General features: G+C 40.3%; 1 protein-coding gene across 3 annotated transcripts; it reads right to left on the bottom strand.

Moving 5' to 3' along the window:
• Positions 1–2,096: 2,096 nt before the first annotated feature.
• On the bottom strand, positions 2,097–13,579 carry ms4a17a.5 (membrane-spanning 4-domains, subfamily A, member 17A.5). Of its 3 annotated transcripts, XM_087246557.1 has the most exons (10): positions 13,275–13,579; positions 13,166–13,183; positions 10,270–10,374; positions 8,944–9,105; positions 7,111–7,309; positions 6,886–6,996; positions 5,321–5,389; positions 4,499–4,609; positions 3,338–3,451; positions 2,097–2,487 (listed from the first exon to the last, which is right to left on the bottom strand). In XM_087246557.1, exons 5-10 carry the CDS (start codon positions 7,282–7,284, stop codon positions 2,344–2,346), a joined length of 723 nt encoding a protein of 240 aa, XP_087102683.1. In that variant the 5' UTR covers positions 7,285–7,309; positions 8,944–9,105; positions 10,270–10,374; positions 13,166–13,183; positions 13,275–13,579; the 3' UTR covers positions 2,097–2,343. The 3 variants fall into 3 exon arrangements, with proteins under 3 accessions (XP_087102683.1, XP_087102682.1, NP_001004629.2); XM_087246556.1 differs by lacking the exon at positions 8,944–9,105 and having other exon boundaries at positions 13,166–13,579; NM_001004629.2 differs by lacking the exons at positions 8,944–9,105; positions 13,166–13,183; positions 13,275–13,579 and having other exon boundaries at positions 10,270–10,314.
• Between the last annotated feature and the right edge of the window lie 173 nt (positions 13,580–13,752).

The raw sequence follows: 13,752 nt of genomic DNA, 5'->3' as shown, positions 1-13,752 counted from the left end.
GTTGAAACTAATCCCTGTTGTCTGTTCTCTTTAGTCGGTCTCTCATTTCTGCTCCTACGAACCTACAGTACTGGTCCACGTTTTCCCTCAGGTTCACGCAGTCTAAGCAGTTGTAGTGACGTGGGTGACCTGAGGGTGGCGCTACATTTGTATATAATAAATTACTAATACTTTCACATTGGAGAAAATCTTCTCTCAACTTTTTATTAAATAAACATGGAATTCCAACTGTATATATATATATATATATTTATTTATTAGTTACACCTTACTAGTACCGTGTTGAACCCCCATTTGCTTTCAGACCTGTCATAAGCCTTCGTGGCATATGTAACCTCTTTTGCATTTTAGCTGTGGACTCCAGATAAAAAGAACCTGAAAATAGGGCTGAGTTCAAAACATTACTCTTTATACAGTATACACACACTACTACATCTTCACCAGTCTGTTAGAAGACCTAGGCTGCATCTGAAACCGGCTACTACTCAGTAGGTACTGCATTTGAATTTAAACGTACTACTCTGCCGTTATAAAAGTGCGTTCTATATAGTATGAATGTGAAAAGTCTGAATGGAACGCACTACATCTGGCATTTTGTCAGGGTCACGTGACCTACCTGCGTCAGTTGCGTTGCTTCAGTCCAATTCATGAATTCACTCGCAGGGCATCATGGGATAGTGCAGCGTGAATGGGATGCGCACTTCAGAATCTCGCAGGAAGTAGTAGGTCATCTGGGTACTTCTCGCAAACTGATTTTCGAATTCTATGAATTCGGACATACTATTTGGCTCGCTGGTTTTAGCGTACTGTATAGTATGGAAGAATGCGGTTTCGGACGTAGCTCTACTGTACACATGTTCATCATCTACAGACATGGTAATGGTACATCAATGTATATTTTCCAAAATACACTTGCCTTGCTTTGCCCTTTGCAGCTATACACTACTGATGGCGGACAGTTAATGTTAGTTAATCGAGAGTATTCATCATTATTACAGACTACAGTGAGTTTAATACTAGCAGTCGTTACATTATCAGATGGGGAATGTGGATGGTAATATACAAGTTATACAGTTTCAGTTAACTGATAAAGATAAAGACCTGTTGCTCACTCTTGTCACTGAAGAGAGTCCAAACCCAGTCCAATCACGTGAAAACATAATGGACGTGGCCAACCTATGACCTCAATCAAGATTGACCAACAGAATAAGGTCTTTCATCCCGGAGGGAAGATACCGCCCACTGAGCTGCAGAGTTTTCAACTCGCAAAGATTTTAGATCCGCAAAAAATGATAGAACAGAAAGCAAAATGAACTAGCGCACGATGAAAAATCTGCTGTTAACTGCATGAAATGGCAATAGTTAATGTTTTACAGTGATATATTTTTTATCAATAACATTTACTTTAAATTAATATTGTTTTTATTTGAAAACTTTTATTTCTTTTAATTACAATGTACTTACTTTTGGTCAAAAACTTTGTTTGTTTGAATGATAAAAACATTTCTTAACAGCCAATTACAAGGCATTTAGGCATGTAGACATGGTCAAGATGATCTGCTGCAGTTCAAAGCGAGCATCAGAATGAAGAAGAAAGGGGATTTAAGTGACTTTGAGCGTGGCATGATTGTTGGTGCCAAACAAGCTGGTCAGAGTATTTCAGAAAATTCTGATCTACTGGGATTTTCACGCACAACCATCTTTAGGGTTTACAGAGAATGGTCTGACAAAAAGTAAAATATCCAGTGAGCGGCAGTTCAAAGTGCCAGAGGTCAAAGGAGAATGGCCAGACTGGTTCCAGCTGATAGAAAGGCAGCAAGGGTAGGGTTTTGGTTTTATTAGGATTTCAAGATTTAAAGCAGTGATTCTCAAAGTGTGGTATATGTACTGCTGGTGGTACACAGGCTTCTTCTAGTGGTATGCAGAGGAATCATAGAATTAAAAAACGATGTTAAAAACACATTTAACCCTTTGTGTCCTACAATCACACCAGTGTGATCACAACGTTCAGTTGCATCACGTGATCAGTTGCTAAACCCAAATCTGCTGTCCTGCAATTATTTGTGTTGAGCCAAAGAAAGACACAGGCAATGCTATCGATGAAACAAATCCAATTTATCAGTATAAAAAGAAATGACAATTAGGTAACTAATACATATAGGTAGTAGCAAAACAGACAAAAATACTCATGTAAAATACACAGTTGATGACTATAATAATCATTTGACACATAATCTGATGATGCGCATTATTCAGATCAGATACACAAGGCATCAATGAATGTTCACAGCATCAAAGCAGCAGAACCAATTTGCTGCCTCGTTTGTTCATGTTGATTCACATTTATTCGCCTTCAGTGTACGCTGGGGGAGATTCTGCAGGAGGATGCTGAAAGCATGGTTCGGGGACTTCTTGAGGACATTGAATGTACTGTGGAGGCATTTCTGCAGGAGGGTGTTGAATTAAAGGGTTGCTGCTCACAGGAATCTGCAGGAGAAAATGTACATGGTCAGCTTAAGCTATTGGTTAGTTTTCAACAGTTATTGCTCCATTACCCAGTTCCTCACACGTTTTTAGTACATTAGAAACTTTTATGGTTTTTTATTTTCACTAATTCACAAATTGTTGTAATGTGGTTTGTGTGTGAATACAGAACAGAGATTGGATGAATTAAACAAAACAAAAAGAAAAACCTGTCATTGGTTTCTGTCTGGTCTGCATCAAATTCAGATTTACAATGTTTATTTTGTTAGCGCACATTGTTAGTTTTGAAGTGAACAGTTCTGTCATGAAACTCTATGTGTGCACTGGCTGAAAGGCAGGGCTTAATTTGTGCCGGAACACGTCGGATCCGGAATCTCTGAAATCTGATCTGACACCTCATTTTACCAATCCCCCTCACTCAACCACACTTCTCCCCCGTAAACTGTTCACTTTCGCTTTCTTCCTCGACTCCCCAACTCTCTTTGCTGTCGTCTGCACCACCCCTCCTCCATTCACCGCACCAACACCCCCCGGCTCCCCACTTGTGCGCAACACCTCTTCATCCTAAGGTAACATGGTGCAGGAGATAGGTTGCTGTCGCCTCAACAGACAATTGTCTTCGTAATCTTTGATCAAAGTGGTGAAATTATTAAATTAGTCATCATATTTAAATAAAAGTCTGCAGCAACTTCTGGTTCACATGGACTTTAAGGGTATGAACATTTAAGAGTAAAGAATTACAGACAGATATTGGGTTTGTTGGTTCTTGTGAAATCAGAACCTCAAGCCTTAAAAGTAGCTTTATCCTTTACACCTAAATTTATCTGATGGGTTCAGCTGATGTATTTCTCACCTTAGGTTTACAGCAGCAGGTGACTTTACAGGCAAACGCAAATAGGCAGATGGAGATGCAGAACTCAAGGATGGCGAACACCAGCAACACACAACTGATTCCTGAGAGGAGACTCTGAGAGAACATTCAACATGAGCATACAGGACAACAACAACAACAACAAAGAGAAGTCAAGAATCTGAAGCCCTTTAAATATACTGATGAAACTAAGTGAAGTTTAATGTTAAACTAATTTTGAAAGAAGAACATTTGCTCATGTTTGACCCAGCTGGTTCACATTAGCTAATCATGATCCTCCAATCAAAGGATCCCAAGTCACTATATATATACGGTTCCACGGTTTCCTCCCACCAACCAAATGTGCTCTATATTGTAGACAAATAAGCCTAAATCTTTTCCTAATGTCTTTCTCTCAGAAAGTTCACCTTGACCTGAGCAGGGGGGAGTTTGAGATTGACCTGAGCTCAATCTCCCCTTGCCCTGCGAAAGTGGGGAGCCCTGGGCTCAAGGATTCCTTGACCTCAGAGCTCTCTCCTGGGACAGCAAGCCTAACAAGCGATGTATAAATCGAACTCTTGGAGTGATGTTTAAAGGTGCCATAGAATAATAATCTGGAAATACCTAGGCATACATTTTCTGTACATCCAAATGGCATACCTTCAACCTCAAACACCCTTGATTCCTCATTGTCATGTAAATCATGTGAGTGTAAAACTAAAACACTGACTCTTAGAATCCACTTGGATGCACACAACATTTCCTAGAGACATTACAATCATTAAAGCATTATAAAGCTCTCTCTTCCTTTTGTCTATATAATCAGTTAAATCAGACTTTTCCATTCAAGAGCCAATTACTTTGGTTGTAAATTGACCTTTAAATTTTTATGGAGCATTTTTGCACGTACCTAAACCCCATATATATGTAGATATTAGTGAACAATTTAAACAGTGTATCAGTGCATTCTGTGGCACCTTTAATTTCAATATTAGTATCCAGTGTAAATGAACAGAAATATCGTGTCAGGTTCTGGACAGCACTGGACAGATAAGTGCAGTTTACGCTTGATTTTCACAAGTGCACCGGTCACACAGTGATCTTACTGTAATTATAAAATAAAACAATACAAAAATTATATCAATTTAAGAGTTGATGACTTACCGTATAACTATAGGAATAAAATGGTCCAAAAGCCAAACCAATTGGAAGCACAATAATGGAAATGCCCGCAGCTATAGCACTGAAAATGTTCATCCCGAGGGAAGCTCTCACCTACAGTAGACACACAGAAATAGAAAGGTTTTGTATCATGTTGTGTTAACACACTGTGGTTAAGCAGATGATAGATTATATGGAAAGTGATCTAAATGAATTGATAAATGAATACAATACAGGATCTAAGCAGCAAAGACTCGTGTATGAGTAAAGGCCGGCTCACACAGTGGGATTGTTTATAATCCTGAACGATTGTAGCATGTCAGACTGCACGAACATGGCGCTCATGTCACACTGTAAGATCTCAGCTGTCATAAAGTCAGACTGAACGACAATGAAGACGCGCCAAACACGAAAGAAAACACCCCCGGAGTTTGACGTCATCCACCCGTGACACTTTCACTATCCCGCATTCTGAAATGATTCCTTACAGCAAACATAAACAATCTGTAGTGGCTTTTCTTACTTCATCAGAGGAAAAATCTGATCACAACGAGCACGAATCGGCTGTGTGTGAACACGTCAAACCAACGATCAAAGATCACAGATTTTAGCCTGGGATTTCAGGAATCTTTTAGGATTGATAGATGACAAAATCGTGGCTGAAATCTCACAGTGTGAGCAGGGCTTTAGTGATTACATGGAAAGTCTGTGTTCAATACTCTATTAGCACAGAAAAAAGAATATTTATGCATAAATCCTTACAGACCAAATTTTACAAGCATCCAGTGTGTAGACCCATGAAAAGATCAAGTGTTGTGTACATACCAAACATAAACCGGTTGGTGAATTAATTTTGTTTTCAGCAGCAATGGAGAGCGAGCCTGCAATAATGTACTGAGAACAGAGAGAAGAGCAAAACTTACAGCTTATGTTGGAAAATATATATACAGATATACATGATACTCAACCAGAATGAGCATTTTACTGCCGCATGAACCAGACACTAGTCCTGTCTTGTCTTGTATGTTGTGCTCGGCTCAAGTTTTTTCAGGTCGAGCTCTCTTTTCCTGTTGTTGTCTGTGTTTGTCTTTTATATGAGCGCCATCTTGGTGTGTATTTTGTTTGTGTTCAGAGCTCAGTCTAGCACTAGTTAACCCATTGTCAGTTTAGTACTTGCACCTGTTTGTTTGCTAATTATTTCTTCTTTATAGTCTCCTCATGTCTGCTGTCCTGTGCCAGTTCGTTGTCCTACTTTTGTCATTCTTCCTGAGAGTCATGTCATGTCCTGTTCCCTTTCAGTCTAGTTTGTTCCTCAGGGTTGTTCTTGTTGCCGTTTTTAATAATTAATAAATACCCATAATTGACTGCACTCGAGTCCTTGTCCTTTCCCAACCTTAACCATGACAAAACCAAGGCAAAACATAATAATATGTACAGATATTCATAAAAACTCCCCAGCAGAAACAAACTCAATTCAAATGTTCATCCTTCTCCATTCGAGCAGGATATACACAATGCCATTTTACTGTCATATAAGCTCATATGTAATTTCCCCCATCTTTATAAGTTGGTAATAGTAGATGCTCGTATGGACTTGTCTTGAACTGTGTGAGAGTAATTTACAAGCTGAGACCAGCAGCGCGTGAGTTCTCGATCGGTATAGCCCGCAACTACAGGCTCTGTGAACTCTAGCGAACAGCCCACGTTAATCCCATTAAGGCCATATTTGGGCTTGGGCCCAGAGAAGGCTGCCAGTGCTAGGCCCTTGAGAGTTTGTTAAATTATAAGGTTCTATCTGACATTTTTGTCAAAACTGAGTTATTGACATATTCTAATAAAAAAAACATCCCTTATAAAAAAAAACATCCCATAATGCCAATAAGTTCATTCATTCATTCATCTTCTTGCCGGCTTAGTCCCTTTATTAATCCAGGGTCGCCACAGCGGAATGAACCGCCAACTTATCCAGCAAGTTTTTACACAGCGGATGCCCTTCCAGCCACAACCCATCTCTGGGAAACATCCACACACACATTCACACACACTACGGTCAATTTAGCCTACCCAATTCACCTGTACCACATGTCTTTGGATAGTGGGGGAAACCGGAGCACTCGGAGTAAACCCACGCAAAGGCAGGGAGAACATGCAAACTCCACACAGAAACGCCTACTGAGCCAAGGTTCGAACTAGCGACCTTCTTGCTGTAAGGCGAACGTGCTACCCACTGCGCCACTGCCTCGCCTGCAAAAACAATGTTACACACATACTGAAACACAAAAACATTTTCATGTTCTTTTAGTGACTGTAAATGTGACAGTAAGATGTATTCTGGTTGATTACACACTGTAGCTTGTGTTATCTAGGACAACATGGTAATTGTTTCTTACAATCAGAGATCCCCAGTAAGAAGCACCAGTGAAGAGGAAGAGATAATATCCATAACTTGTACACACGATTTCCAACAGGAGAGTCACCACACCGATCATTATCTGGACAGTCTGTGAGAAATAAGAGGGAACAGTGTGAGAATGATGAGAGTATTTTATAAAGTAAAGCAGAATAACATGCTGTGTGTTAATGTGTGTTATCTGGGTTTAAGGGAGATTTCTCACCCCGAGGGCTTTCGGTTGGCCTTTAAGAAAGGCCTGATTTCCTTGACGAGGTGAAACTCCTGCTACACGCTGTATGCGCACAGGCACAGAAGAACTGGTCACAGTTGCTGTTTGTGTCGGTGGCTGAAGCTGGATGACAATCGTTGAAGGATTCATGGTTCTGACAGTCGACATTTCAGTTTCAGAGTATCAAATGGACCTGTACAAAATCAAAATAAAGCAAACGAGGATACCATTATCAGTAAAATATAGATAAATATTATAACTACATTTGTATAAATATTATCTGAACTATGATATACATCACATTGCCAATCAGACAAGGTATCACAAGTGACAATAAAAAGACAATAATGAATGACAGTCGTCTGATTTGTATTCGTTTATTAATGCTTCGATCTCACTATTCTCTGAGAGCTTCGTTCTTTAGTGTTTGAGGAACAAACAATCAAATAGTCACAGAAGTACTGGAATAACATTTTATGTTTCCGCTATATGTTTTTGAAGTGTTTCAGTCAGGTTTCAGAGCTCATCACAGTACAGAAACTGCATTAGTGAAAATAACCAATGATTTACTCTTAGCTGCTTACCAAGTGTGCATCTCGCTATTAGTTTTACTTGATCTTAGTGCGGCATTTGACACCATTGACCACAATATCCTCATAAAGTCTACAGGTGTCCAGGGACAGGCTCTACAATGGTTTAAGTCATACTTAACTGACCGTTACCAGTTTGTGGATATTAATGGACGCCTTCACAAGTCAGCCCAGTAAAGTATGGGGTGCCTCAAGGATCAGTTTTAGGCCCTTTACTGTTTACAGTTTACATGCTGCCACTGGGAGACATTATTAGAAGACATGGGATCAGCTTTCACTGCTATGCAGATGATACTCAATTATATATTTCAACTAAACCTGACGAGACGTCTGAACTGTCTAAGCTACCTGAGTGTATTAGAGATGTTAAAGACTGGATGACCAACAATTTCCTTCTCTTAAACTCAGACAAAACAGAATTATTACTTATTGGGCCTAAATCTTGTACACAGCAGATCTCGCTACTCAATCTACAATTAGAGGGATACAAAGTTAGCGTTAGCGCTACTATAAAAGATTTGGGTGTCATATTAGACAGCAATCTAACTTTTAAAAACCATATATCCCATGTCACAAAAACTGCCTTCTTTCATCTGAGAAATATCGTTAAGTTATGAAATATGCTATCCATCTCTGATGCAGAAAAGCTAGTCCATGCTTTTATGAGCTCTAGGCTGGATTACTGTAATGCTCTATTTGCTGGCTGCCCAGCATCCTCTATTAACAAACTTCAGCTAGTACAAAATGCAGCAGCCAGAGTTCTGACCAGGTCTAGAAAATATGATCATATCAGCCCAATGTTATCCTCCTTACACTGGCTGCCTGTTAAGTTTCGTATTGAATTTAAAATATTACTTCTCACCTATAAAGCTCTAAATAATCCAGCTCCTGTTTATCTAACCAACCTTCTGTCTCGCTACAATCCAGCTCGCTCTTTAAGATCTCAAACTCAGGGCTTCTGGTAGTACCTAAAGTAGCAAAGTCAAGTAAAGGAGGTCGAGCCTTCTTATTTATGGCTCCTACACTCTGGAATAGCCTTCCTGATATTGTCTGAGGCTCAGACACACTCTCTCAGTTCAAAACTATATTAAATACCTATCTGTTTAGTAAAGCATACACTCAATGCATCACTTAGCTATATGATACATGAATGTGCTCCATACAGGTTTCTGCATCTTGCTTATATACACTATGAACAGCAGCTACGCTAATTATTTTCTGTTTTCTCTATTACCACCTGGGGATACTCATCCCGAGGCCCTCAGATTATGCGGAGTCACTGATTCGATCCAAGACCAGCGACGAGATGATCCCAAGGTTTCCATATCCTGGACCAGGCCGTATCCTGAGCTGCTGCTGCGCTGGTGGTCATGCAGCTCTGCACAAGACTTTTGGCCAGCTGAGAAATTGAAATGGTCATGCCCATTTAGTCATGGTTGAGAATCAGAGTGGATACACTGGAATATTGGAGTGCTAACATGTCTCGACATGACTGTAGTGTCATGTATGGTGTACTTTTGAAAAATTAAACCTGTCTGATTGCAGGATCGTTTTGTCATTGTTTGTGGTTACTTTTGGCTGAGGAGGTCTTCTCTTAATAACTTTGTACTGGGGAAATATTCTAAACAGACTGTTGAAATTTCCAAATCAAATAAAAAATGATGTACAGCTGCCAAAAATTGAATGTCTTGCTCTGAAAAAGATTTTCTTGCTCACAAACAAAACATAAACCCTCCCCAAGCCTTAATGTTAGTGCAGATCATCAGAAAGCCGATCCAACTGGTTTTGCACCTTACATCTTGCTGTGAATGTAAAGGTAGAGAGGGATTCGTTAGCAAGTGTTTGGACAGTGGGGGAAACTGAAGCACCTGGAGGAAACCCACGCCAACATGGAGAGTACATGTAAACTCCACACAGAAACATCAACTGACCCAGACAGGACTCAAACCAGTGACCTTGCTGTTAGGTGACAGTACTAACTACTAAGCCAACGAGCCACTCAAAAGCACAAACTAGTACCCGTTCACACGAAACATCAAATTTGTATCAGATTTAACACCTTGCAAGGTGTTTGTGCCTCTTTCATACATATATGAAAGTGGCACAAATCAGAATTGAAAAGATCAGATGCCATGTGGTTTGGGCTGTTCAAACTGCCTTGACCAAAACAGATCTGAGTCACATGTGGGCAAAAACATCAGATTCAGACCACATTGACCTGCAGTGTGAACGCAACCTAAAGTCACTGTGTTAAACTGTAGAGTTGAATTTTCAACATCAAAAGTGGTCAGAGCAGAGATCAACATCCCATAATGCAACTCACCACCAGAAATCAACAAAAACACACAAAATACAGAAACTTTTTTAATGAACAGAGGTGTAATGATCACGTGTGTTTAATCAATGGAAAAATCACAGCTCAAGTTTAAAATGATCAACATCACCTACATTTTAAAAGCCATTCAAGGTCCACTTGTTACCAAATAAAGGAAACACATCCATTATTATTACTTTAGAAAACACAGATATAATAAGTATTTTAGTATGTAACGTACTGTCTTACCTGAAGCAGAATCCCGTCTTCAACTGTGCTTTGTCTTTCTCTTCTGCTGTAACTTTACACCAGCGCAGTGATTCCCAGAAAGAAACAGGAAGCAGGAGGAGTTTTCTGCAGAATGGCCGCAGGTAAAGAGCCTCTCCCTCAAGCTCTCGGTTTGTTTTTTCCATCTAGATATTTGCTCTTTATTGGGCTCCTAATGTTCCGTGCCAAAAATAAGCCTTGGATAGCATTGCACCCTCACAGGCCTCTTTATTAGTTACACCTTACTAGTACCGTGTTGAACCCGCATTTGCCTTCAGAACTGTCATAATCCTTTGTGGCATATGTAATGTTTTTCCTTTTAGCTGTGGACACCAGATATAAAAAACCTGATAAAAGGGCCTGAGTTCAAAATATTTTAACTGAAGATCAATGGGCTGCCGATAATAATGTATACCAGTCTGTTAGCAGACCTAGGCTGCGTCTGAAACGTACTACTCGGCCGCTATAAAAGTACGTTCTATACACCCTACTGAAAAAAACAGCTTAAACCAGCCTAGGCTGGTTGGCTGGTTTTAGCTGGTCGACCAGGCTGGTTTTAGAGGGGTTTTGGCCATTTTCATGCTGGTTTCCAGCCATTTCCAACCTGGTCTTAGCTGGTCAGGCTGGGAGATGACCAGCTAAAACCAGCTTGACCAGCCTAGCCAGGCTGGGAGCCCAGCCAAAACCAGCTATGTCCAGCTTAAACCAGGCTGGTTTTAGCTGGTCATTCACCAGCCTGACCAGCTCAGACCAGGCTGGAAATGACTGGAAACCAGCATGAAAATGGCCAAAACCCCTCTAAAACCAGCGTGGTCGACCAGCTAAAACCAGCCAACCAGCCTAGCCTGGTTTAAGCTGGATTTTTCAGCAGGGCAGTATGAATGTGAAAAGTATGAATGGAATTCAAACGCACTACATTCACCATTTTGTCAGGGTCACGTGACCTACCTGAATCAGTTGCATCGCTTTACTCACATTCATGAATTCACTCGCGGGGCATCATGGGATAGTGCAGCGTGTATGGGATGCGCACTTCAGAGTCTCACCGGAAGTAGTAGGTCATCCATTTACTTCTCGCATACTGATTTTCGAATTGTATGAATTCGGACAATCTACTCGGCTCGCTGGTTTTGGCGTACTGTATAGTATGGAAGCTTGTGGAATCATAGAGTTTAAAAAATGTTAAAAACACATTTAACCCTTTGCGTCCTACAATCACACCGGTGTGATCACTACGTTCAGTTGACTCACATGATCAGTTGCTAAACCCAAATCTGCTGTCCTGCAATTACTTGTGTTGACTTAAAGAAAGACACGGGCAATGCTATTGATGAAACAAATCTAATTAATCAGTATACAAACAAATAACCAGAGGTGGAAAGTAACGCGTTACATTTACTCATGTTACTGTACTTAAGTAGTTTTTTTGAGAATTTGTACTTTTTAGAGGGCGAAGCAGTGGCGTAGTAGGTAATACTGTCGCCTCACAGCAAGAAGGTTGCTGTGTCGCGGGTTCGAGCCTCGGCTAAGTTGGCGTTTCTGTGTGGAGTTTGCATGTTCTCCCTGCGTTCGTTTGGGTTTCCTCCGGGTGCTCGGTTTTGAATGTGTGTGATGTTTCCCAGAGATGGGTTGCAAATGGAAGGGCATCTGCTGTGTAAAAACTTGCTGGATAAGTTGGTGGTTCATTCCACTGTGGCGACCCCGAATTAATAAAGGGACTAAGCCAACAAGAAAATGAATGAATGTACTTTTTAAGAGTAGTCTTTAAAATCTGTCATTTTACTTTTACTTACGTATGATTTGCCAAAAGTATTGTACCTTGCTACATTTGATATCATATGCGTTACTGAGTAAAAAATAAATATAAACAAAAATGCAACGGAAAAAGGAAATCACGCCCGGAAACCACGTCACTGCAGCAGCAGCGTCAGAAAAATCAGCTGTAAACTTGTCTATTTACTGTTGCTGGTTTTGGACGTATCGCCGGAGTTCAGGAAGTTTAACAGCAAAATGGCTGTCAACCCCAGCAATGACAAGGTAAGCTACTGTATATGGCTCATTATTAATTTTAGTCTTGCCTGTGCCCTTATAGGCATAAACTAGAACTTTATGATGCAGAACATAAATTAATAACATGTGGAAAGTTTAGAAGGCTTAGTATAAAAGCATCTCCAATCCGTTGTTTAATATATTCATGTAATATTTGCACTTGTTAGACTATAAATCTCGTCATCAACTCTGAAGTCTGACAATCTCTTAGTGGTGCTTATCCCACATGGTGTGCATTGTATATGGTTGCCAAGACAGCTTAAAGCCCTAAACTGACACTTCTGTCACTGGATGGGTTGCAATTAATAGCTAAATGTATTTAAAATCATAGACACACTGTAAAAAAATGTTTAATTTAATTCATAAGAGTCATACTACTGTGGTTATTTTGATTAAAGTGTAGGGGATCAACCTACGTTAGAAGATCGATCAGCGTTTATTAGCTCATTTCAATGAACCGAATCTTGAAGATTTGAATCATTGATTCGACTCAATTGAGTCAAATTGAATCAGACTAAAAGATTCACACTTTATTTACGATTTGTCCAGCAAATAGAAGACATCGTATCTTACCAATCTTGTTAATATTACGTACGTTGCCAAAGATAATAACATAACACAGTATTGGGTTAACTTTTAGCAAGGTAACAAGATCTACAGCTCGAGGCAATGACTTAGAAGCACATAAACAAGAACACAGTTCTTACAAAATGAGAAGATTTGAGCTACACTAGAACAACAAACATATGCACACACATTCACACAGAGGCAGTTCAGATGATGCAAAATGAGTTGACGACCGTCCCAAATTAATACTAATACTTCTTACAAGATCTTAGAATCACACCTGAGAAACCACAAAAGCAGAGATTTGGTTTATCTTTAACTGCTTACGATCAATCTGCACCAGATCAGCAAGAGACATTAGTTTGTGTTACTTGCGCCTTTCTTGCTGGAAGTCCTGAATTTCCCTCGCCAGCTGGCCTAGGGGAAACACGGAGCTCCTGATTGGCTGGTGGCTTCAGCGACATCCTTGAGAATCGCTCGTGGGTGGCTGTCGATTACTGAGGTGAAGGGCTGCTGAGAGTCAGTTTGCAGAAGTTTGTGCGGTTTTGGCGGTCCTGAATCATAAGAGGTTTACGTAGAGAGTTTGTGGTGACCTAATCACGTAGCGGCGCGGTGTCCAAGCAGGCGGACAGGGGCAGAAAGCAATAGCAAGCGCAAGCCAGCTAATGCAAAATGCTAAGTTTCTTTGTTGCAGGGTGTTTTTAGGTGACCTGGTTTGGTCCATCCCTATGGCACTGTCTTCCAATGAGCAGTGGTCATAAAGGGTGGGGCCGCGCCACGTACCATTGTGGTAGGGGTCAATTATTAACAGATTTCACGTGGTAAGTTTGTAACTATATAATCAAATGT

The sequence above is a fragment of the Danio rerio genome, chromosome 4, assembly GCF_052040795.2.
Source record: "Danio rerio strain M-AB ecotype USA chromosome 4, GRCz13ab, whole genome shotgun sequence".
Taxonomy (NCBI): Eukaryota; Metazoa; Chordata; class Actinopteri; order Cypriniformes; family Danionidae; genus Danio; species Danio rerio.
The sequence above is the reverse complement of the archived record's forward strand: the minus strand, read 5'-3'. Positions and strand labels throughout refer to the sequence as shown.